This window comes from Petaurus breviceps, unplaced genomic scaffold (assembly GCF_028583685.1).
Source record: "Petaurus breviceps papuanus isolate PSGF00001 unplaced genomic scaffold, PetGlider_PUasm1.0 490, whole genome shotgun sequence".
In the NCBI taxonomy this organism is placed as follows: Eukaryota; Metazoa; Chordata; class Mammalia; order Diprotodontia; family Petauridae; genus Petaurus; species Petaurus breviceps.
This window is the reverse complement of record NW_027186352.1, coordinates 9121797-9145393: the sequence shown is the minus strand read 5'-3', so window position 1 is coordinate 9145393 and position 23597 is coordinate 9121797. Positions and strand designations below refer to the sequence as shown.

Here is a 23597-nt window from a genome sequence, read left to right as displayed (position 1 = left end):
ATCCCAGCTCCTTTGCCCTCCAGAATATCACATTCCAAGCCCTTCGATCCTTCAGTGTAGAAGCTGCCAGATCCTGGGTTATCCTGATTGTGTTTCCACAATATTCAAATTGTTTCTTCCTGGCTGCTTGTAATATTCTCTCCTTAATCTGGGAATTCTGGAACCTGGCTATAATATTCCTAGAAGTTTTCTTTTTGGGATCTTTTTCAGGAGGTGATCAGTGGATTCTTTCAACCTCTATTTTGCCCTCTTACATCAGGGCAGTTTTCTTTGAGAACTTCCTGGAGGATGATTTCTAGGTTCTTTCCCTGATCATGGCTTTCAGGTAGTCCAATACTTTTTAAATTCTCTCTACTGGATCTATTTTCCAGGTCAGTGGTTTTTCCCATGAGATATTTCACATTGCCTTCTATTCTTTCATTTGTTTGAATTTGTTTAACAGCATCTTGATTTCTCATAAAGTCATTAGCTTCCATTTGCTCCATTCTAATTCTGAAGCAATGATTCTCCTCAGTGAGCTTTTGAGATTCTTTTTCCATCTGGCAAATTCAGCTTTTTAAGGCACTCTTCTCCTCATTGCCTTTTTGAGCCTCTTTTGCCATTTGAGTTAGTCTATTTTTTAAGGTGTTATTTTCCTCAGTCAGGCTGTTGACTCTCATTTCATAATTTTCTTGCATCATTCTCATTTCTCTTCCCAATTTTTCCTCCACTTCTCTTATCTGCTTCTTAAGGTCCTCTGTGGCCTGTAACTAGCTTGTATTTTCCTTTGAAGCTTTTGGTGCAGGAGTTCTGACTTCACTGTCTTCCTCCTGTTCCATGCTTTGCTCCTTTTTGTCCCCCAAATAGGAATCTAATGTTGGAATCTTCTGTCTGCTTTGTTTCCTTTGCCTGGTCATGTCTCCCCTCAGTCACTTGACCCCTGGGCTTTTTGCCACAGTAGGACTCTGTCACCAGACAGGGGAGCTTTTGTCCCAAACGCTGGGTTTTTCTCAGCTGCCGGAGGTGTTAGATGGGTGCCCTCTCTGAGGTTTCCAGATGCTCTGGAAAGCTGGACACACACCCCAGGGCCTCCACCCTAGACTGCAATCCAGATCCAAGCAAGTTAAAGCAAGAGTGATTACCCCTCAGACTGGTTCTTGGTCCCCCTACACTCTGCAGGCCAGGAGCTGAAGCTGCCATGCGGCGTTGGCTGGCTGTGCTTCTCACCCTCACCTCAGCGGCTTCTCACCCCAGGGGCAAAAGCCATGCACTCCCACTTACTGGGTCCCAAAGTCCAGACTGCACTGACCTCTCACTTTGTCCTTCACATGTATGTATTGATAATTCTGGAAATGGCCACAGCTGCTGCTGATCTAGCGGCTGGTGAGGCCCACCTGGGTGCTAAAGCCTCAGCGTGGGGCTGGGCTCAGCTCCCAGAGGGCTGCTCTGATCGATTCCTGCCGGCCTGCCGGAGTGTCCTCAGCAGGAGGTTAGCTTCTCTGTGTCATTTGGTGGGTTCTGCATCTCCAAAGTTTGTTCAGAGTCCCATTTTTACATGGATTGGGGAACTTGGAAGCCCAAGCCGTGGAGAGGTCCTGCTTCTACTCTGCCATCTCGACTCCACCCCCCCCCCCCCCCCCCCCCAGTGATAGTCTTACTTAGCAGAATTTTCACCATGGATTGGAAAGCAACCAAGGCAGAGAAGTCCCTACAGGCAACACTTGTTGGGACTTGGGACAGGATGATATTGATCTCCCAGTGGCCCATTTTTAGAAACACAGAGAGGCGGCTTGGCCCAATAACCAGAGTGTTTATCTCAGAGGCAGGAGCCCTGGGCTTGCACCCTGCCTATGGCATAGACTGGCTGTGTGACCCTGAGCAAGTCACTTAATACTCCTGAGCCTTAGATGTCTCTACTGGGCTTCTGTTCTCATTTTAAGCCAAATCAATGGCCTTTATTCAGTTCTCTTCCTTCTCTTCTCTCTAGTATCAGACCCCTATATGTAACCCCCTGGATACTTCATCCTTTCTAGGTTTCCATAGCATTTTTCCTTCTACCCATTTCACTGCATCTCCCGAGTCTTCTTGGCTGAATCATCGTTTTAAAAGCATGAATCATGCTTTAACTGTGGAGATTCCCCAAGGCTCCTACTTCTCTGTCTTGGTGATCTCATCCACTCTGCAGTGTAATTGATCTCTCTACCCTGGTCACAGTCCTGATCCGCATCTCTGGATCCTTCATCTCTCTCCAGATTAACAGCTGTTGGATTTGTGTATCTGGATGTCCCGTAGACATTTTGACCTCAGTAAGGCCCCAAACTAGCTTTTTATCTTTCTCTCCCAGCCTGCCTCTCCTCCAGCCTTTCCATTGTCTGGTGATAGACCATCCTTCTTGGAACCCAGGTTTGCAGTCATGGCGTCATCCTCAGCCCCTCTTTCTCCCTCACTTCCAATAAGTCGTCAGTTGCCAAACCTTGTAGATTGTGCCTCCGGAGCGAGCATCTCCTCTTTGTCCCTTCCCTCTGCTCACCCTCCAGCCCCCAGCTCAGGCCCTTATTACCTTTCATGCCATTGTCTCCATTCTCCTCCCAGCTGCTGCATCCATGTGCTGAATGTGCATTTCTCCTCATGGCATGATGGGGACTCAGAGACTGTTTAGTCCCCCCTGCCCCCATTTTATAGAGAAGGAAACCGAGGTCCTGAACACAGCGTGACTCAAACAAGGTGTCACAGGGCCGTAGATTCAGAAGTTGGATTTGCACCCAGGTCCTCTGACTGTTTCCGCTGCACCCCACCCCAAATGTTCATTTGGATAAATGTAGATCCCTGTGAGGTGAGTGGATTCTCCAGAAAGGGAGTTTCGTTAGAAAGGGAAGCAGGTCGTACTGGTTCTGGAGAACAGTGAGGGTATGGGGAAGTGTTGGCTTGTCCCTGGGGAAGGGAGTGCTGAGAACAGACACGTTGCATTGTTTGAGTCCAATCGACCCAAACCAGCAGCCAGGTCCAGCTGTTCTGCTTCCCAGCAGGAGCCGTAGCCTCCTTCTGTTTTGAGATTTCAGGACATGGAGGTGCCTTAAGCCTTTGGGGGACATCACAGGTGGATGCTGCCCTGGGAATGACTTCACCTGCCTGTGTCCCTGAGGCTCAGATCCCGGCCCCTCCCATCTGCCTCCTATGAGTGCTGTGGGTGGACTTCTGAAGCTTTTGTTTATTGGGAGGCTTCAGGCCCATAGCCTAGGCCCAGCGATTCTTAGAATCTCCAGAATCTGCACATTTCTGACGCTCCCTGGGGTGCTTTCATGGTGTAAGATCATGGGTATTGGCACGTGTTAGAGGCATGTCTTTGGTGGGCACTGTCTAACATTTTCTTCTTAGACCTTTACTTTGGTGTTAGGAGGAGATGATCATGGGCCCATTTTTCAGTTATGTCGGATAAGGTATCTCTGAGCCTCAGTGTTTTTATGCATAAAATGGGAATGTTGATAGTGCCTCCTCCATGGGATAGTTGTGAAAATCAGTTCTATCAGGAATTAGTTCATAAACATTTGTGAAAGGCCTACTATGTGCCAGGCGCGGTGGAAGCACTGGGGTTACAAAAAGAGGCAAAAGACAGTCCCTGCCCTCAGGGAGCTTACCCTCCAATGAGGGAGACAACATCCAGACAAACATATAACCAAGTTCTGTAGAGAGCAAACAGAAAAAATTAACTGAGGGAATCACTGGAATTAAGATACACAATTAAGTATTATGTGTATATATAATATTATGCATGTGTATTTTATATTTTTGAGGTATAAAGACACATCTAACCTTTATATAGATACCTATATGTCTATACAAATATGCAGATATCTTCATCTGTACGTAGATATTTATTCATACATCCATATAAATGTTAGCTGTTATTCTAATAGTTTAAGTTTTCAGTCTGAAAGCAACTTTTGGGGTCCTCTGGTCAAGTTAGCACAGCTCCTTAAACTGTGCCAGATTAGAACTCCCTCAGTCCTGCTCTGCCAGGTACTTTGAAGCTGATCATGTAAATGCATTTAAAAATATTTTGAATCTGGTAGTGTGTGCACTGGATCTTTTGGATGAGTTTGGACCTTGTTTCCCATGTGGCACAATGAGTTGGTCCTTCTGTTTCACCAGCAATTCCCTGTATGTGCTCACACCTAAAGGGAACAAAATCTCCTTGTAAAATCCCAGTGGAAATGGCAGTTGAGTGTTTTATTGATTCAGCATTGGAGGTGTGGTCATTGGAGTAAAAAGTCAAGTTGGGAGCAAAATTTTGAAGAGAAAAAATTGTTCTAAATGGCAGAGTATGTAAATAGCCCATTTCTGCTTAATGTATTTTAGTTTTATCTCAGGCTTTGATTCTGGCCAAATTTTAGTTCAGGGCTTCCAGGAAGGACAAGAATAAAGAGAGATGTTCTTTGTAGGAGCCAGAGAATGACCTTTAGTTGACCTTGAATGGGGCATTGGGCTGGGTGGTGCGGTGAGGTCTCAGCCTCACAGGATGCTCTGATGAGAGACATAGGTATGAGGCGGATAGATGTGAGCCAACCTTGTGTCATGTCTTATCAGGGGTCAACTGTGTCAAAAGGATGGACTGTGCGGAGAGGCGCTACCATTCTTGGGGAGCCAGAGAACTTTGTAGATCCTAGGAGTAATTGAACAGCTGATTAAAGGACTTCCTGAATCGGCCGTAGCCCTGACCTGCCCAGCAAGGTCCTTTTAAAGCTTGCTGGGTTTCTTCTTTTTAGAAACCTTCAGAGGCCATTTGCGTCAAACTCACAGGCTTTTTGTGTGGATCACATGAGAGAGAACAAGGTTTCCTGAAGGACTCAGTGGAATTTTAAACTATTTAAAGCTAAAAGTTTTAAGTGCACCTCTTTAAACTTCACTAAGACTTTTGGAGCACTCCCAGCATGCCAATTACTTGGCAAACCTTGAAATGCCATCTTAATGTTAGTTGTTGTTATCTTGGCTTGGCAGCAAAACCCCCCAAACTTGAGTCAAACATAGTTTTTCTTAGATTTATTGAATGATATTTGGGAACCAAATAGATACACTTTTAAGTGGCTCTTCCCTTTTCTGTTGCAGTGATGGATGTCACAGATATAATCAATGGGAAAGTAGATGATGAAGATAAACAGCATTTCATTCCATTTCAGCCGTAAGTACAGTGCTAGCAGAGTGCCTGGCAGCATGATGTGGGGGAGGGCCATTGGGTGTGTCAGCTCCAGGAAACCATCGGACACCAGTTATCTACTAGTGAATGAGGTCGACTTATCCGTATTCGCATGCCTTATGTGTTTTTCCATCAAAAATTAATGTGTATTTTTATATAGTGGTTATAGATAGCATAGCTTTTGTTTTGTATCCTTGGGGATTAGCACAGGGCTTTGTCCAGAGTATAGGCTTAATAAGTGCTCACTCACTCATTCATTCATTCATTCATTCATTCATTCATTCATTCATTCATACATTCCTTGGTACCACAGAGAGTTGTCTCCTTATATCTCTGCTCTTTTTCTAACTGGGTGGAAACAGCATCACCTAGGTGACATGGGCAGACTTGAGGGATGGTTCCTTTCATCCAAGACATATTTGTGTCTCAAAGTATTTGATTGTTTCCCAGAAATGTTGTGTAAATGTAATTTTTTGATTTAAAATATACTACAGGAGTTTAGTCCTCTCCTTATAAAATAATCCACCTGGCCATTAAATATCGAGGACCTCGTTTCATGGTGCATTGTTTTGTTCAGTGGCAAAACCTTCTGGGGGGTGTGTGATTATCCCCTCAGTGCTGCTGTCTGCAAGTTCTTAAGGTGATTTTTCCCAGCATTTGACCCTAGTCTGTTGGTACCTAACTCTGGCCAGAAATTACTTGGAGGAAACAGTGGCACTGTGGAATCCCTAGAAAGTTTTGTGTCAGTAGTGATGGGAGCTGAAGAATGATTTGTTAATAAATTCTGATTGAAGAATTAAAAAGAGGGATTGGGTCTGTTTCCTTGGAGAACTGAAAGGAAGGGCACCCCAGCAGTGACCTTTGCTGAGGGCATTCAGAGCTTTTCCACTGAGGATGGGAGGAGAAAAATCAAGATGGCAGCTGTTGACTTAGCAAAACATGTTGCCTGATTGTTGTACCCTGGAATTGGGCCTCTTGTCATGAAGATTTTTTGAAAACATCTGTCCCTGACCACTGACCCTTGATTTTATAACTTCTACAAGGTAAAGACCTGGTTCTAATTACTTAAGTAATTTGAGGCTTGTTCCCTCTGCTAATTTTATCTCCTAGGAACTTAGATGGAACAGATAGGAAAAAAAAACAACAACATTCCAGTGGGAGGCATGACTGGAGTCCATCCCAATGCTTAAAGAGCTGGGAGTCCTTGGGCAAATTATTGATTCTCTCTTGGTCTCATTTACTTTATCTGTAAAATGGGGACAAGAATACCATGCTTGTTTGGCAGCTAGGAAGGTAGGACCAAATGACATTTAGTTAGGGCCACCTTCAAACTCTCTAGGAGCTATGATTCTGTGCTTTTTAGAAAGGAGAGGCTTATGTTTGAAATCAAGAATCAAGGAAAAAAAGGTCATTTGTAATATAATTCATAACTCACCTTCATCATTAGTTCATTTGTTTAGGGAAGAAAGCCATTCTGTGGACATGTATTACAGGTATGTGTTTTTAGGAACAGCTCCTAGTGAAAAGTGATGAAGGGGAACACAATGGAGAGGACACTTTGGGATTTTGTATATGGGAGGACATTATCCCACAAAATGAGCAGACCATCAGATGAGAAATAATGATGTTTTTCCAAAATTAAAACATACAGATATTTTCATTTTCTTTAACGTTATTTGTTCCAATGGTCTCCGGAGTCCCTTGATGACTGGACAGTGACTTAATATAATATTAAACTGCAATAATTTATCAGCAAAGAAGAGAAATTCAGGCTAAGAAAGGAAAGTTGGGAGGCTAGTGATTAATTTCAGAATAACTCAGTTTCTAGAAGACGATAGACTCCATTAAGCACCTACCTAATGGTCCAGTTTACCACAATCTCTTTAGCAAAGTGGCCCATTTTTACAACACTGGATGGTAAATCTTAAGTGTAATTTGTGACCCCTTTCCCCAGTGCCTGGTAAATAATATAACTGCAAATAAAAGCTTAACATGATTTTAATAGTAAAACAAGTTCTGCCACCAGGTCTTTGCAGAATGCTTAGATACCATGCTAATGAAACCATTTTGTAATCCATTAAAACTGATTTATTGCCCTATAGAAGAGATTTCGGGGAGGATGCACCATGTATTTCTTTCTCTTTGCTTATAGTAAATCAGAGCTTTCTTCACACAGGTGATAGCCATAGCTTCCCCCTCCTTGACAGGCATCAGGGTCATTCCCTTCATATTATGTGGCAGATTTTCTCCTGCTTTTCTCTGTCCACATGTTCTTTGCATTCATTCACTGGCTTCCAACATCTGACCAGTTAACTGCGCTTGGCAGGCTGGACATGGGAAACTTCAGTGACATTTGTAAGTTTTCTTTTTTGTTTATAAATAGGTCCACTTTCTGTCTTTCACACATGCTCTTAGGTCGCCCCAGTGCCTTATATTTGATTATCTTTGCCTACACATAGAGTCAGATATCTTGTAGATATGATGCAGAAGAAGCATTTCTATGTTGAAGGTGTTATTTTTTTTGTCTCCAGTGTTTTCTTTCCTTCAAACCATGTGTTCTCTGCTACTTAAAGTGTGTCTAGAGAAAGTTGCAAAAATCACCCTTGAGTTTCTGTGGAATCACAATCTCTCCTGCCAAGCCTCCTGTGGATGATAACAGAGCGCGCTTGTGGGCCGCTGCTGTCATCTGCTGGTAGCCATGGTCTGCCACACAGCTTGTGCATGTGTGTGCGTGTGTGTGCATGTGCGCGTGCGTGTGTGTGCGTGTGCCAGTGTGTGTGTGCTCTAGGGGTACAGCGCTACCTAGATTGGCTTTGCCTCTCTTGGGCCGTGGAGTATCGTCCTGATCAATGATCTTCCTGTGTCTTTCTCGTTGCTTCTCTGCCTGCCCCTTTGTCCTGCGTTGACTAATAACCGGCTCTCTGTCACAACTCAATGATGACGATCTCTCGTGTCCCCTTGTTACGGTGCCTTGTGATTCTCTGTGCCCCTTTGTCTCCCGTGGTCTTGGTCGCCCCGCGCACCCTCCAGGCTAGCTTTGGACGACGTCATTCGACACAAGCAGCTGAACCTGTCATCCCGTTTTTCACCCAGGGTGGCGGGGGAGAATGATTTCCTGCAGACTGTTATAAACAAAGTGATCGCGGCAAAAGAAGTTAACCACAAGGGACAAGGTGAGTGAACGGCGGTGTATCCATTAAAATTTAACACTTATTAAGATAAAATTAAATTATTTATTAAATACATTATTAAAATTAAATGAAAAACTTTTATTAAAAGTTGGCTTTTCTTGTTCATGTTCTGGGTAAGAGACGTGGGAGACCTGCCTGGCAGGTGCCCAGAAGGGTTCAGGATTCCTTGTCAGTGATGACCACGTAAGCCCAAGGTTCTAAGGGTTTGGGAAAATTGGATGGGGCTGTGTGGAATGGTGAATGCAGAGAGGCCAGAACTTGGTTTTATGTTGTGAAGCCTACTGGATTTGGAGCTGGATATGACCTTGTTACAGATGAGTTTAGAATGGGTCCTGGAGAGAGAAGCGGTCTTTGATGGTAGCTAACATTCATATGGCCCTTTGAAATTGGCATTTATTATCTCATTTGACACTCATAGCCCATGAAGGAGGTGCTTTTATTCAAATTTTGAAGAAAACGGAGGCAGGCAGATCCTAAAGGATTTACTCAAGGTAACCCAGCTAGTACAAAGGGAACCCAGGCACTCTGACCCCAAATCCAGCCTGCCTTCTACTAGCCATGGCAACTCGGCACAGCCATCTCTCTCTAAGTCTTGATTTCAGTTATGAATATAGGGCTGTGGCTCCCAATTACCATCTGATAGCGACCCCGCCACTGGTGGGAGGATCCTGGGCAGTTTGGCACACTTGGGCATCATGGTGACGAGATGCCATGTTCTTCCTGACTGTTCTTGGTCCGCACTTCCTTTCCCATACCCCTCAGAAAGTTCACATACTCCTGGCACCAAGACTGTCGTTCATTTGACTTTTGTCACTGGAATCGTGTTGCTGCCCCCACTTTCTTCCCTGTGCTGTCATCATTTTGAATCCTCCTTTGACAAGTTTCCCAACCATTGACCTCGTGCTAGGAGAAGTCATGACTGTGTCAGCTCTGAGTGGATGCCAGTGGCCACTGCGTGTTGATGAGGAGGGACACCAGAGCATGACTGTTTACCAGTTGCTCACCTCCTTCCCAACCTCTCCCATGGCACGAGTCACCTTCTGGATTTAGACTGAGTCCATGGCATGCTTGAAGCAGGGGGGTAGAGGCTTACACCCAGCTCTGGCATTGGACTGAATTTTCCTGTATCCAAGCTTACTTTCATATGGACGATGATGGTATAATAGTAACCGCAGTGTCCTTCCAGAGTTATAAAGTTATTTCCTCGTAGCAGTTGACTCAGTGACATAAAAAGTTCCCACATTCTGATAAGTGTGTTTGTTTTGTGCAGAAAGAAGTTGAGATTCTTAGAGGTCCAAGGTCGTACAATAGGGTCAGGATTGAAACCTGGTTGTTGTGCTTCACAGGAGATGAGGGCCTGATCCCTTATCGAGAAGCTCCAAAGGCCATCTCTGGTGCCTTGTGGAGTGGGAAGTTTTCAGAGAGGTACCCCTTAATGGACTGGCAGGATGAACCTGGCTGAGATAGGGTTTCCTTCTTGCTAGATGGCGGGCCAGCCGAGAAGCTGTCTGCTGAGGTCTGGGGCCAACTGTATGGCGGATCTCTGCTCATGGGTCTGTGATTTAAGGTGTTGAACTGAGAAGTGCCCAGGAAAAAGTGGGCCTTCTGGCTTCCAGAAATTAATTCCTAAAGAATGTCCAAATGGGCTGTTGTCAGCCTGCTGCCATACAGCTTGTTAATCAGAGGGAGGACCAGTTATTAAATGCCACATTCCTTACACTTACAGTTGTACTTTGTAGCAAGACTGATTGGCAGGTGTCCCCACAGGACCTCACCCCACACTTCTGTTCTCTGGCTCTCCTGGGGGCCCCTGTGAGTATGTGTCTGAGGCGGTTCTTGAGGCTGGGTCTTTCCAAGGGCAACTCTACCCATTGCTGCTTCCTGTGATGGTGGATTCAAAACAACCCCCCAAAACCATATGGTGAAAAGTGTTCATCTCTTTCTCCTTTCAGGCGTTCCTTTTAAATGAAGTCTAATTGAGCAGCAAACATAAAGTCTCCCTAGGCCTGCACTATTTCAGTCAAAGGGGACTGAATCTCCCCAGATGTTCGATTTCAAATTAAGATGCTGTATTTCCTTATGCTGTTTCCCTCCAGTTTTCCTTAAAGAAATACATCTTTTTGACATATGGGAGAGGAAAAGCTGCATCCTGTCTGTCATCCTCGTGCCCCAGAAACCAGCAGCAGCAGCCCCTGCCAATTCTGTCCTTGCCCTTCAGAAGAGAGCGGAGCTTTAAAATAGCAGGGGAAGCCCACTATTGGTGTCAGAGCCCTGGGACGTTTGGAGTCACCTTCTTCAGCTCTGCTTGTTTAAAACCATGAGTGAGCAGTTTGATCCTCTTTCTCCTGCACAGCTGATTATTGCTTTAGAGGATTTGCTTATAAAATAAAATTCTGGGCCTGGAGTTAAGGTGATCTGTGTTCAAAACCTGACTTGGGCACTTAGCAAGTCATCTCGCCTCAAGCAGTCTCAGTCAGTGCCCTTGTCGGTGAAATGCCAGGATTGGTTAGATTGCTCCGAGGTGGCTTGGCTCTGGTCAGGTCACCCTAATGCCACGCCTGTGAGAAATGCATTATGAGAATTCCATCAACTGCCCTGGAGCCACTTCCCGGATCTGGACTGATGATGCTACTTTAACATCAGTTCTTATTATTGCTACTTAGTAGCAGCAGCAGCAGCAGCAATAGTAGCAATAGCAGTAGTAGTCGTAATAGTAGCAATAGCAACAGCAGCAGAAGCAGTAGTAACAGCAACAGTAAAGGAAGCAGCAGCAGCAGCAGCGACGATGGGAACACAGGGGTGTGTTAATCCTTCCATCCAGGGGACTTGGCTGTGTCCTTGGATGGCGTTTCTTCAAGGCACCTCCACACGAGTGAAAGAGCCTTACTTTCTGCCCCTTTGCCATCGTACCCCATCGCCTCCCCCCATGAAGCTCTGGCTCCATTGGCCAGCTTGCCACTGTTTGCAAGAGGAGGGGGTCTCCCTGGCTCTTCCGCCCTCCTTCCGTATCTAAGGACAGTGCTCTGAGCTCTGAGGACTGAGCCCCCTGTGTTATTCAGCACACTCTCGGGGGGGCCATAGACTCCACTGAGACCCAGCATTTTAAAGATCTCCCTGATGAGGGCATGAAGGGCCCCAGCCTCAGTACGCTGTGTCTCTCCATATGTCCAGGGAACTGGGATTCTTGTTAGAAGCCAGTCTTCCTTTCTTTTTCTGTTTTTGAGGTTGTTTTCACTTCTTCAGAGGAGGGAAATGGAAAGCGGATGTTAGCTAGGGAGCGCACCATGGAGGGAGAGCGGATGTTAGCTAGGGAGTGCGCCAGGGAGAGAGAGCAGGTGTTAGCTAGGGAGTGCGCCATGGAGGGAGAGCGGATGTTAGCTAGGGAGCGTGCCAGGGAGGGAGAGCGGGTGTTAGCTAGGGAGTGCGCCATGGAGGGCGGTGGGGAGACTCACCTTTCTCTGCAAAGTCCTTCTACATGGTGCAGAGACAGGGGGCTGGTTTGAAGTCAGGGCCTCTTCCAGGTATGTGTGACCTCAAGTACGTTACTGGGCTTTAATTTCCTCATTTGTAAGATGTCGTCCCTTCCAGCTCTCAGTTTCAAATCCTAGTGCCACTGAAAGGTGCCACAATGAGTAGAGCTCTGGACCAGGAGTCAACCTCAGACACTGACTAGCTGTGTGACCCTGGGCAACTCACTTCACCTCTGTTTGCCTCAGTTTCCTCATCTGTAAAATGGGGATAATAACAGCACCTGCCTTCCAGAGGTGAAAGGATCAAAGGAGATGATATTTGGGAAGTACCTTGCAAACCTTAAGGTGCTGTGTAAATGTTATTAATATTATGATAAACAAGGCCTTGCTTCTCTGTTTTCCTAGGGCCATGAGCACCATGAGGTCAGGTATGGTGCCTTGCCTAAGCTTTGTCCCTCACTCAGCACTGAGTGCCGTTGTCTACACCCACGATGCACAAGAAATTCTTGTTGACTTGTTTGAAAGAAGGGTTTTGTGAAAGCAGAGATTGTCTCCTGGGTTGGCTAGACTCCCGGACACACCCCCTCTTTGGGAGTTTCATGATTCTTTGTAGAAATGTCAGACTTGGGTTCGAGATCCTCCCCTGCATTCCTCCTTCTTGGATGAGATGCAAATGCCAGTCTTTGCATCCTACTCCCTGAGCAGCCCAGCCTTGCTTACTTGAAATGCCATATGCTTCAGAATCATTTGTCCTGTGGAGCAGGTGCTCCCAAATGTGATGGCGTCCCCCATCCCCCACCCCCACCCCCCACCACTAGTGACGACTGTGTTTTTTTGCTTTTGCTTGAATAATGCTCGTAGTACAATTGTAAAAGTACTTATTCTGTATTCAGAAGACCCGAGTTCAAATTCTGACTTAAAAAACAAAAACCGGGGGCAGGTAGGTGGCACAGTGAATAGAGCACTGGCCCTGGAGTCAGGAGGACCTGAGTTCAAATCCGGCCTCAGACACTTGGCGCTTACTAGCTGTGTAAGACCCTGGGCAAGTCACTTCACCCCAGCTGCCCTGCCTTTCCCCTTAAAAAAACAAACAAAAAAACACAACTAAAACCAAAATCTCTTAGAGTTAATTTTGCTAAAACCCAGATTTTTCTCCCTTAGGATTGTGGGTAACATTAAAGCTTCTCCCAGGAGATATTCGCCAGATTCGCAAAGAATTTCCCCACTTAGTGGACAGAACCACTGCAGTTGCTCGGAAAATGGGCTTTCCTGAGATCATTATGCCTGGTAAGTATGAAGGGGGTCCAGGTGTGGCTAGTTGAATTAGCTGAATGCCGGAGGCTGGTGAAAGGAAGGAGCTCTCTATCCTTGCTGTGGTGCTGAATTGTTGTCCGCTGAATAGAAACTGACTGGTGTCTGGTGGTGGACAGTTATGGGAGCTGGTACACATGGACCCCATCTCAAATGTGTTCTCTTCACCTCCAGCTCTTAGATGGTGTTGTTTAGTCCACTTCATGTTGTATTTGCTCTGGTATTTACTTATATGTATTGTGGTTCAGTCTTTTAGTCATGCCTGACCCTTCATGACCCCATGGACCAGAACTTGCCAGGTCCTTCTTTCCTCCAACATCTTTCCAAGTCTGTCCTGGCTCATCATTGCTGCCATGATACTACCTATGCATTTCATTCTCTATCATCCCCTTCTTTTTTGCCTTCAGTCTTTCCCAACATGAGGGTCTTTCTCAGTGAGCATCATCTTATTATGTGACCAAAGTATTTAAGCTTCAGCTTTAGTATTTATCCTTCCAGGGGATAGTCTGAATTATATTTGAGTATTGACCACTTTGATCCTTGTTGTATAAGGGATTCCCAAAAGTCTTTGCTATATACATGAATAGATATCCTTCTCTTCTCCCCCCAGTACACAAATTCCTTCCTTTCTTGTGTTAGGGCACTTGTTTTGAGAGACAGAAGATAAAGACTGCAGGCTAACCTTTCCTCCTGCAGATCACCCTCATCATGGAAGGCAGTCATTCTACTTGCCCTGCCTGCAGGCTCCAGGGTGGTGCACTGGGCTGTCCAGCCCAACGTGGAAAGAGAGGACCTGCTTTCCATTTTTCCCTTGTTCAGTAGAGATAAAACCTTCCATGAGATAATTGGCCAACATGCAGTTGCCCAGCCATCAGGAAATGGCAGTGACCTTTTCAAAGTGGATTGCAAAATCTGGTGCCTTTCATAGTACACAGCTATTCTGGGGATGGAAGAAAGGTCTAACCTGAAGCACCATTGCTCAGGAACTCATCAACCACAATGGTGCCAGGAAAGAGTGTGAGGCTGGATTCCTGCTTCTGCTCCTTCAGTGTTCAGTTTCCTCATCAATAAAATGGGAAGAGTAATCCTTATGCTTAGGGCTGTTCTGAGAAAGTCACTGCAGAGATGGACATTATTTTTGACTGTACCAGTTTCCCACTGAGAATGTAGGTTCCTTGAGGACAGGGAATGTTTTCACTTTTTCTTCATACCTTTAGTACTTGGCACAATGCCTGCTTTTCACATAGTAAATGCTTAATAAATGCTTTGGATTGAATGTCATTTTCACATGGAGGCACCTCCCAATTTAATAGACATGATTATAAGTACTTTGCTAGCCCTTCCTTAGTTGTGCGAGTGTGGTTTTGAATTTTCAACATTTAAAGTATTCTGTAAATTCATAGAGTTTTAAAGCCACACAGTGCATGAGAGATCATCTAGTTCATTTTCCAAAGAAGAAAACTTTGGTCCAGTGAAGGGAAGAGACTTTTCTGAGGTCACCGTGCCATTTGTGAACAGACCCAAGCCTCTCGGGTCTCCTGACTCCAGTGCTCTGTCCAGTCCTGAAAATGTTAGGTGCTGCTTGTCTTATGCTCAGGAGGAGTCTAGAGTCAGCCCCTGTTCCTGACCACCAGTGTCTGTGCCTTTAGGGCCGAAGGCAATAATCATGTTTTCATTTATTAATAGCTTAACACAGTAGTTTGCTTTTTCAAAACAAAACAATACAAAACCTTCTAAATTGTCAGAAGCTGAAGCAGAATCATTAAGAGTCAGAATAGAAAAGTTGACTCTTCAGTATGATCTCACTATGGCCTCCCCTCTCTGCCTGAAGGAGATGCTCCCCAACCCTGGCACATTGGGCCGGGCTTGCCTCGGTCCCAGGATGAGAAGCAGCTGGGGCCGGGGCCCTGGGCGGCTGGCTTGGGAGGCCCGGAGTCTGTGTGTCATAATGTGCTCCTCCAGAAATCACTTTGCTCCCTGTGTTTTCCTGATTATAGATTTGAATATTTGTTCAGTTGTTTGAACCAATATTTGTTCAATGCCTTCTGAGTTCTGGGAGTTGTCTCTGGTGCAAGTGGTGATACAAAGTGAATTGAGACTCCATTCCTACCCTCTTGAAGCTTATGGCCTAATGGGGCGTCATGCATGAAAGAATAACCCTACCCTAACAGGAAGTAGCCCTGCAGCAAAGAAGCAAGGCACAAGCAGAGTGTGAGGGGCTCTCAGGGGGAGGGCATAACTGTGATCTAATACAGAGAATCTCCCAAGAAGGGGGCTGTAGAGTTAGACATTGACAGATTAGGGGTGGGGCACAGCGAATAGAATGAGTGAGGGCAGCAAGTAGGAAGAGCCTGGGCCACCAAGGGCAGTGAAGCAGGCCCAGTTTGACTGAGGGGCTTTAAGAGAGCAGGATGGAAAGGCTGGCCAGCTTCTGTTCAAAGCCTTGAATGCCAGATGAAGGCATTTAAACTTAACTTGGTCAACAATAGGTTGGCGTTGTGGGTTTTGAGAAGAGGAATGTTTTGAGTAGGCCACAGTGGATCTCAGAAAGACTCTGAGATTGGGAAGTGGGTTTGAGTCCCTACTCTGCCTCTGGTTACCTGGATCACCTTGGGCAAGGTGTTGCTTCTTTCCTGCCCTTGATTTTTATTTCTGTAGAATAAAGGGGGGAAATGAAGCCAACCTCCCAGCTTCTAGTTATGATCCTGTGTTCAGTATTTGCTTAAGGATGCTTTTTCTGAGTCAGGAGGGACAGATTGGAGTGGGGTGCAGAGATGGGAGGAATAGAATAGAGAATGACTGCTGAAATATGTAAGGCAGGGGATTGAGCAGCTGGAAAGGGGAGAGAATTGTGAGAGGCAGCCTTGGCAACTTATCCAGTCTAAAAGGTGAGAGACGGGGTAAAGTCAGACACTTGGCTTTCAGACACGGACGATGGGGTGGATGGTGTGGCCACCGGGTTTGGAAGGAGGGGATCACATGGGGAGAAGATGGTGAACTCCTAGCCAACACAGGGACTGAATTTGACAAACAAACCTCATCTGCATGAAGACCTAAGGAAAGGCAGGCCCCAGAGAACTGGTGAACTCAACTTTGTGGGAAGCCAGAGGATGCCATGGGGGCCAAGCTGGAGCTGACTCCTGGGACTATAGGGCTGGGAAGGAGGAGGAGAAGGAAAATCCTCTGATGCTCAGCATTTAGCCTATGACCTAGCATCAGAATTGTTGACAGGAACAAAAGAGAGGACAGGGATGTGTAGACTTTGGGGCCCTTTGACAGCATGGCTAATGGCCAGCCAGGGCAATGGCAGACATAAGAATGAAGAGCCATTGAACCTGGAGGTATTTACCTGGAGGAGAAACTAAGAGGGACTCTCACAGGATGGCATAGTCAGCATTAGAGGGACCACTTCATTTTACAAATGAGGAAACTGAGGCAAAAGAGGTTAAAGGAATTGCCAAGGTCACACGTCTACGTGTTGGGGTTCAGGCCAGCTCTTTCTGTCTCCAGGCCTAGTGCCCATCTGCCACAGCTCACTGACTCTCACGGACACCCCCACCCCCCCTCCCCCCCCCCGCCCCAGGATGTGCCGGTGCTCACAAGGGGGCAGGGGAGGCACCCAGGAGGGACTGTTTCGTATTCCTGACATTGAGCACAGAAAGTCATACAGCAGGTGCTTAATCATTGCTTGTTGATTGACATCAAGCAAGTGTGGATAGGTTAGTGCAAACGTCTCATCATCACTGGAGTGTTTGTCGAGTGAAGAAATGAACAAATATGAGATGGTGAATGAGTGGGAAACCAGGGAAAGTTGCTGCTTTTCTGGTGGCTGGGACAGAGAGGCAGCAGCTGGGGTCTGGAGTCAGAGACCCCGATCATCTCTCTCACCCCTGCTCCTGCCAATTTCCTCCTCTGTAAAATCCCACTGTTGAGTTTGGCATCCTCCATGGCCCCTTCCGGTTCTGAGCCCCGGATTGTCTGATGGTGGGTCGATTGTGTCAGTGTCTTACACAAAGGACAGAGGAGATAATTAGGATTTCACCACACTTTATCTTTATCTTTGACAAGGCAAGGTGAAAATGAAGCTTTTGGTGAATAAAGATGACCATTAGCCTGTCTTTTAAAAACATCATCATTTGGGAAAACGCTTAATAATTGCCTAATATAGTATTTATAATATTCTGATAGGGTAGACAGCAGTTTGGCAAGTTTTGCATAATTCACTGTCATGCCATGCATAATGGATTGATTTTCCAGGTATCATTTTTCCCCTCAGGTGATGTTCGGAATGATATTTATGTAACTTTCGTTCAAGGAGATTTTGATAAAGGCAGCAAGACTACAGCTAAGAACGTTGAGGTCACAGTGTCTGTCTATGATGAAGATGGAAAGCGATTGGAGGTACCTATTTCTGGGGCTTGGGGGAGCTGCTTTTCCACACGTCCACTTGTTCCAGGCCCTTCCCTTGGTCTCAGAATGTAAAGGAGAGAATTCAGCCACGTCTGAGTGAGCGTGTCCTTAGCTCCTTTCTCTTCTGGAGATCTTTCCTTCTGTCCTCAGTCTTTTTTCATCCTCAAATGAGATAATGTATTTGAAGTTATTTGCAAACTTTTAGGAGCTATGGAAATTCCAGGTCTTCTTTCTTCCCCTCGCTTGCTTAGGGACTTCTAATCTGGAGTGTGAAATATGTGCTCCTTGAAAACCAGTTTGAGTTTACTTTGGAGATCTTGGGCCGACTTCCCTGTAAAAGTTGAGTCACCATCCAGAATTCCCATCTTCTTTACTGACGTGGCTATTCTGAGGTTGAGGTGATGCTTGTGTCTTCCTTCTGGCTATTCATTAATCCATTAGAGGAGCCACATGGGTCTGGACACTCTGTCCAGTTCCTGGCACTGTGCCAGGCTGCTTGGAAGGCTCTGGGATCCTTTAGAATGGCCCCAAGACTGCCTTGTCTGACTTCCCAGACCCATCCCTTGAATGGACCTGAGCCATCTCTTGGGCCCCTTCAGGGCAGAGCAGGGAAGACCTCTGTGGAGGACCACAGGGCCCTAGCTCTTGGAGCTCAGTGGGACCATACAGCCCATCCATTCTGATGTCCTCACTTCACAGGTGAGGACAGTGAAGCACAGACTTAGAGACATAGGGCTGCTTGCCTAGGGTCATACACCAGTGAGTGTCCAAGGCAGGAGGTGGGCTTAGGTCTTCCTGGCCTCGTGCCCTGCACCCCAGCTGGTACATCCCACTGCATTTCACAGAGGTAGGCACTTTGGGTTCTGCGTCCCCACAGATGCCTTTGGCTTTCTGTCCTCTTTTTGATGATTTCAGTTCAGTTTGTCCAGTTAAATTTTGTCCAAAACTTTGGTGTTTTATATCACCTTCATTTCCCTCTAATTTCACTTCTGTCCCACAGTTTGTTGAAGTTTAATAAGCATTTATTAAGTACCTGCTACACACAAGGCATTTTGTTTGGCACCTCGATGGTTGAAATAAAAGCTGTTTCCTGCCTGCACAGAGTTTAACATTCTGCTGATGAGATCTGCCAGTTTTTCTATTGATTTCTGATTTGTGAACACATGACATGCATTATTTCATCTGATCATTTTGACAGCCCTGTCAGGGAGGCACTTGCTCCAAGTATTCAGGGGATCCTAGGTCCCAGAGGTCTAAGTGACTTGTGTAACCAGGGAAAGTCACAGCCCCCCCTCTGCCCAGTGCAGCATGGAATCCCCTGATGTTTCTTGTGGGCTCATACCATCCCAAGCTCTTTTGTTTGCTTCTCTGGAGATCAGCAAGGGTCTTTTTCATGTTGCTTGTAAGACATTCACTCTGTAGGAGAAAATATTTAGGAATATCTGTTTCTTCTCTACGGTGTTTTTTTCCTACTTCAGCTTCTAAGTAGGACCTCCTCAGCTAAGAGCTCCCCCTTGTGCAGCCTTGAACTTTTGGGGAGCTCTGGCATGGGGACATTGGTGACGCTGCTCTCACTGTCTGTAGCACGACTCGTAAACCCAGAGATTGCTAACACCCAGAGGGAAGGCTTTTAAACAGCCTTTGCTCTGTTTTTCTCTGTCTCTTTGTCTCTGTGCATCTCTCTTTGTCTCTGTCTCCATCTCTGTGTCTCTGTCCATCTCCCCCCTCCCCCCCCCCCGCCTTTTCCTTGAATGTTGGGACTTGTTTAGATATGGCTTTCTGATGTCATCCCTAAAAAGCATCTCTCCTCCTTCTGGCCAATGCTGCAGGGCAAAGGGTCTGGACGTTTGTGTGTGTATGGAGAGGGAGGGGAGGGCTGTGCTCTGGGCCAGGCTGGGTCATCAGGGGCGTGGCTCACCTTTGGGATGCTTCCTTTGCAGAATGTCATCTTCCCTGGAGCTGGCGATGATGCCCTCTCAGAGTACAAGTCTGTGATTTACTACCAAGTGAAGCAGCCTCGATGGTTTGAAACTGTCAAGGTATCCTGGACTGGGCTGCTGCCCTTTGGCTCTGGCTCATCTCCCCATTTGTCTCTCCCTTCCATCCTCCCTCTCCCTCTTTCTGTTCTATTTCTTCCTCTATTCCTGGGGTCATGGGATCGTAGATTTAAAGAAGGATGGTTCCTCTGAGCTTCTAGGTCGTCCCCATTTCAGAGATGAAGAAACTGACTTCCATGTGCCTGAGGCCTTGAGATCACAGGATCTGAGATCAAGGAGTGGGAATCCCTTAAGACATTCAGTTGAAACCCCCCCTTCCCCCCCTCAATTTTACAGGTAAAGAAACAGCCCTGTCCAGGTAAAACATTCCCCAGGCTCGTTACAGGTGGTGAGCTTTGGAGGTTTTCTGCTTGCCCAGAAGCAGGTTTTTTCATCAGGTGTCATTTTCCTTCTTTTTCTTTCTCCCTTCCTCCTCCCTTTCTGCTTTCTTCCTTCCCTTCCTCTCTTTCTCCCTTTCCCCTGTATCCTTCTGTTTCTTCTCTCTTCCTTTTCTCTCTCAAATTCTCCTGCTTTTCTCTGGGCCTCTCCTTCTTTCTCCCATCCCCCCCCCCTCCCTTTCCCCCCCCCCCTTCTCTCCCCCCCCCACTCCCAACCCCAGTGATAATGTTTGACTGGCCCTGAAAGGACACAGGACGGCTGAGCTGACAGAGTCATGCAAGGTTGCTAAGGAACAACACCAGCTTTTCTCAGAATATGGCAGACTCTCCTCCTTTGGGACATAAATGCAAGATTCCATGGAGAAAAATGACCAGAGTCCTTTTATAGAGAGCACTCTATCTTCTTCCCTATGAGGTGGTGGAGTGTGTGTGTGTGTGTGTGTGTGTGTGTGTGTGTGTGTGTGTGTGTGTGTGCGTGTGCAAGTGAAGTGAGTAGCTGCTGTGAGACGTCCAAACCAGGCTCCCTGGCACACAGAGATCCGAGATTTCTTAAGAAAGCCATCTGTTGATATAACCCAATTAATCTCACTAGCCAAGTCTGAGCCTGGGTGTGCAAAGGTTTGAATATATAAAAAACAAGGCCAGGGCCTGCTTTCTGGGACACAGACACTGAATGTTAGAGTGAGAAACAGCATCATAAAATAGAAATTGGAATTTAAAATGACATTCCAAATGAGTCATGGTTTCTCAGGGAAATTAGATGCCTTTCCCATCTGGCCTGCCAGGCTGGCTTGGCCTTTGCTTCCTGGGCATTATTTAAGCTTTCATTACAATGGCTGCCCTGAGAAATTGGAAGCATGGGATTAAACCTGATTTCTTGGTGGTGAAGGAAGTGCTTTTATAATTATATGTTACCACCTTAACTGAATTTAAAGATATACTTAAGAACTTTAAAACCAGGATTTCTTAACCTGGAGTCTATGAATTAAGAAAATATTTTGATAACTGTTTAAATATAATTGATTTGCTTTGCAATCACTGTGTTTTGGATATTTAAAAAACCATGATTCTGAGAAGGCCTCCCTTGGCTCCCTGGACTCGATCCTCTGATAATTTTCCCATGGATAGTGAGGGGCCATGACCCCAAAGAGGTTCCAAGTCTCTTGTTTTAAATTGAGATCCTCTACGAAGATGTCATGAATGCCTGGATTTTTTTTCTTCTCAATTGCTGTAGGTGGCGATCCCCATCGAGGATGTCAACCGCAGTCACTTACGGTTCACGTTCCGTCACCGATCTTCCCAGGATTGTGAGTAACACTAGATTTCATTTTTCTGTGTTTTTCCTGGGGATGCAGATGTAATGCAGGACCAGCCTTGGGAGAGCTCTTGGGATGGTTCAGGCTGGAAAGATTCCTTAGAGAATTGTGTCACTTCTAAGGAGAAAGATCACGTTCTTCCATCTTCATTCCCCTCCCCTGCTCCACTGCTTTCTTTTCATTATAAATTTATGAATTGCCTTGGTCATGAGGCCCTGACTCCTCCAGCCTTAGCCTTGGTTTTTATGGAAGTAGCTCTTGGCTCCCTCATAGCACCCTTCTCATTAGTAAAATGTATTTTCTGCAGGTTTGTCTTCTTCTAGGGCATCTTAGTGAAAGTTTTCTTTCCATACTTGTCTGTAGAGGGGAATCTTATTTCCGTCTTTCCTGCTCAACAAGTTGAGCACAATAGTATTTGAAATAAGTAACTGAAATCTAACATTGCATGCTTTGGCAATTAGGAAAATAAATGCCTTTTTCTGAAATACCTAGATCATTCCATTTTACTGCCTATGTATTCAGTAAACATCTGTAGTTATGCCTTTATGAAGGATAAAATAATGTTATTCATATCTTTTGCCATTAAATTTTAAATATTATTATAAATGTAACATTCAAAAAAATCTCTAATAATTAATCCAGCCACATATGGGTGAAATCTTCAACTGACATCTCAGAAGTTATGGTATGCACATTTTACTTAAAAGGGGAATAATAATGTACTGTTGATTTTAAGAGAAATAAAACAATGACAGAATCCACTTTCTCCCTTTTAAATTGGTTCTTGTATTTCTCAAGATCATAGGTTCTTGGGCTCTAAAGGGCCCTGGAGTCTGCCTAATCTGATCTGACCCCGAACAAACTTTCCTCCCATGGTCTGTGCACCTGGGGTGAGGCGTCCAGCCTGGAACAACTTTCTAAGTCACTGACTTTATGTGGGCACAGCAGTCTGGGCTGCTCATACTCCAGATCTCCTAATTCTCTTCTAGGTTCTCTTAGAAGCACAGTCTTGGCTTTCCCCTCTGTGGGTCTGTGACTTGGTTGACAATCATCTTTGTTTAAGTAGTAGTAGCAACAACAGCATCAGCAAAATGCTTTCCAAATATTCTCTCATTTTATCCTCACAACCACCCCAGGAAGCAGGTGCTGTTATATTATTATTTTACAGATGAGCAAACTGAGGCAAAAAGAGGTTAAGTGACATACCCAAGGTCACACAGCAAGGATGTGTCTGAAGCAGAATTTGAACTCAGGTTCAGTATTGTATCCACTGTGCCATCTAGCGGCTGGGACTGTCCCACATCTGTTGCGGCTTGTGGAGGGAATCCTGTGACAGGAAGCAATCCCTGCTGTTGTGTAGTTTAGTCCCTGCCAGAGTGATCTCAGTGTCTCTGACATTCGTCATCCAGGCTGTGCTTAAAGAGCTCACTGCATCCCAAGGTAGCCCATTCCACTTGGGGATGGCGGTAATTTATTTTTTGGAGGGCAATTGGGGTTAAGTAACTTGCCCAAGGTTACATGGCTAGTTTTTTTGTGTGGGTATTAAGTGTCTGAGGCTGGAACCGAACTCCGATCCTCCTGACTCGGGAGCCAGCGCTTTACTCACTGCGCCACCTAGCCGCCCTGGATGGCGGTAATTTTTTAATTTACTATTAGTTTTTTAAATTTTTCAAATTACTATGAGTTTACAACATTCAGTTCCACAAACTTTTGAGTTCCAAATTTTCTTCTCCCCCCTCCCCACCATGGCGACATGCAATCTGATATAGGATCTACATATACCTTTGTGTTGAACATTATTCAAGTCGTAAAGAAGGATTATAACCAATGGAGTGAACAGTGGGAAAGAGGAGAGAACACAGAACAAGAAAAAGAGAGAGAGCAAGTCGTCTGCTTCCATCTGCCTTCAGACTCTAGCTCTTTCTCTGGATGTGGATGTCCCTCTCCATCATGAGCGCTTTGTAGTTGTTTTATGACCTTGCATTACTGAGAGGAGTCCAGTCTGTCAAGGTTGGTCGTCACACATAGGTTGTGTCTGTAATTGTATACATACTTCTCCTGGTTCTGCTCTTCTCACTCAGCATCAGTTCGTATAAGCCTCTCCAGGTAAATATGAAGTCCGTCTGCTCCTCATTTCTTATAGCACAATAATATTCCATGACATTCATATACCACAACTTGTTCAGCCATTCCCCAATTGATGGGCATCCCCTTGATTTCCAATTCTTTGCCACCACAAAAACAGCTACTATAAATATTTTTGTACATATGGGTCCTTTTCCCATTTGTATGATC

General features: G+C 45.6%; 1 protein-coding gene across 2 annotated transcripts in view; it reads left to right on the top strand.

The window, feature by feature from the left end:
• The window catches only part of DOCK1 (dedicator of cytokinesis 1), a 618254-nt gene that overhangs the window by 99007 nt on the left and 495650 nt on the right, over positions 1-23597 (top strand). Inside the window, exons 11-16 of one of the 2 annotated variants that reach the window (XM_069101719.1) lie at positions 5083-5155; positions 8264-8343; positions 12993-13118; positions 17419-17543; positions 19493-19591; positions 21221-21293. In XM_069101719.1, coding sequence (XP_068957820.1) covers positions 5083-5155; positions 8264-8343; positions 12993-13118; positions 17419-17543; positions 19493-19591; positions 21221-21293 — 576 coding nt within the window. Of the gene's footprint in view, positions 1-5082; positions 5156-8200; positions 8344-12992; positions 13119-17418; positions 17544-19492; positions 19592-21220; positions 21294-23597 lie in introns of both variants that reach the window. The other variant, XM_069101718.1, reaches the window with a different exon arrangement.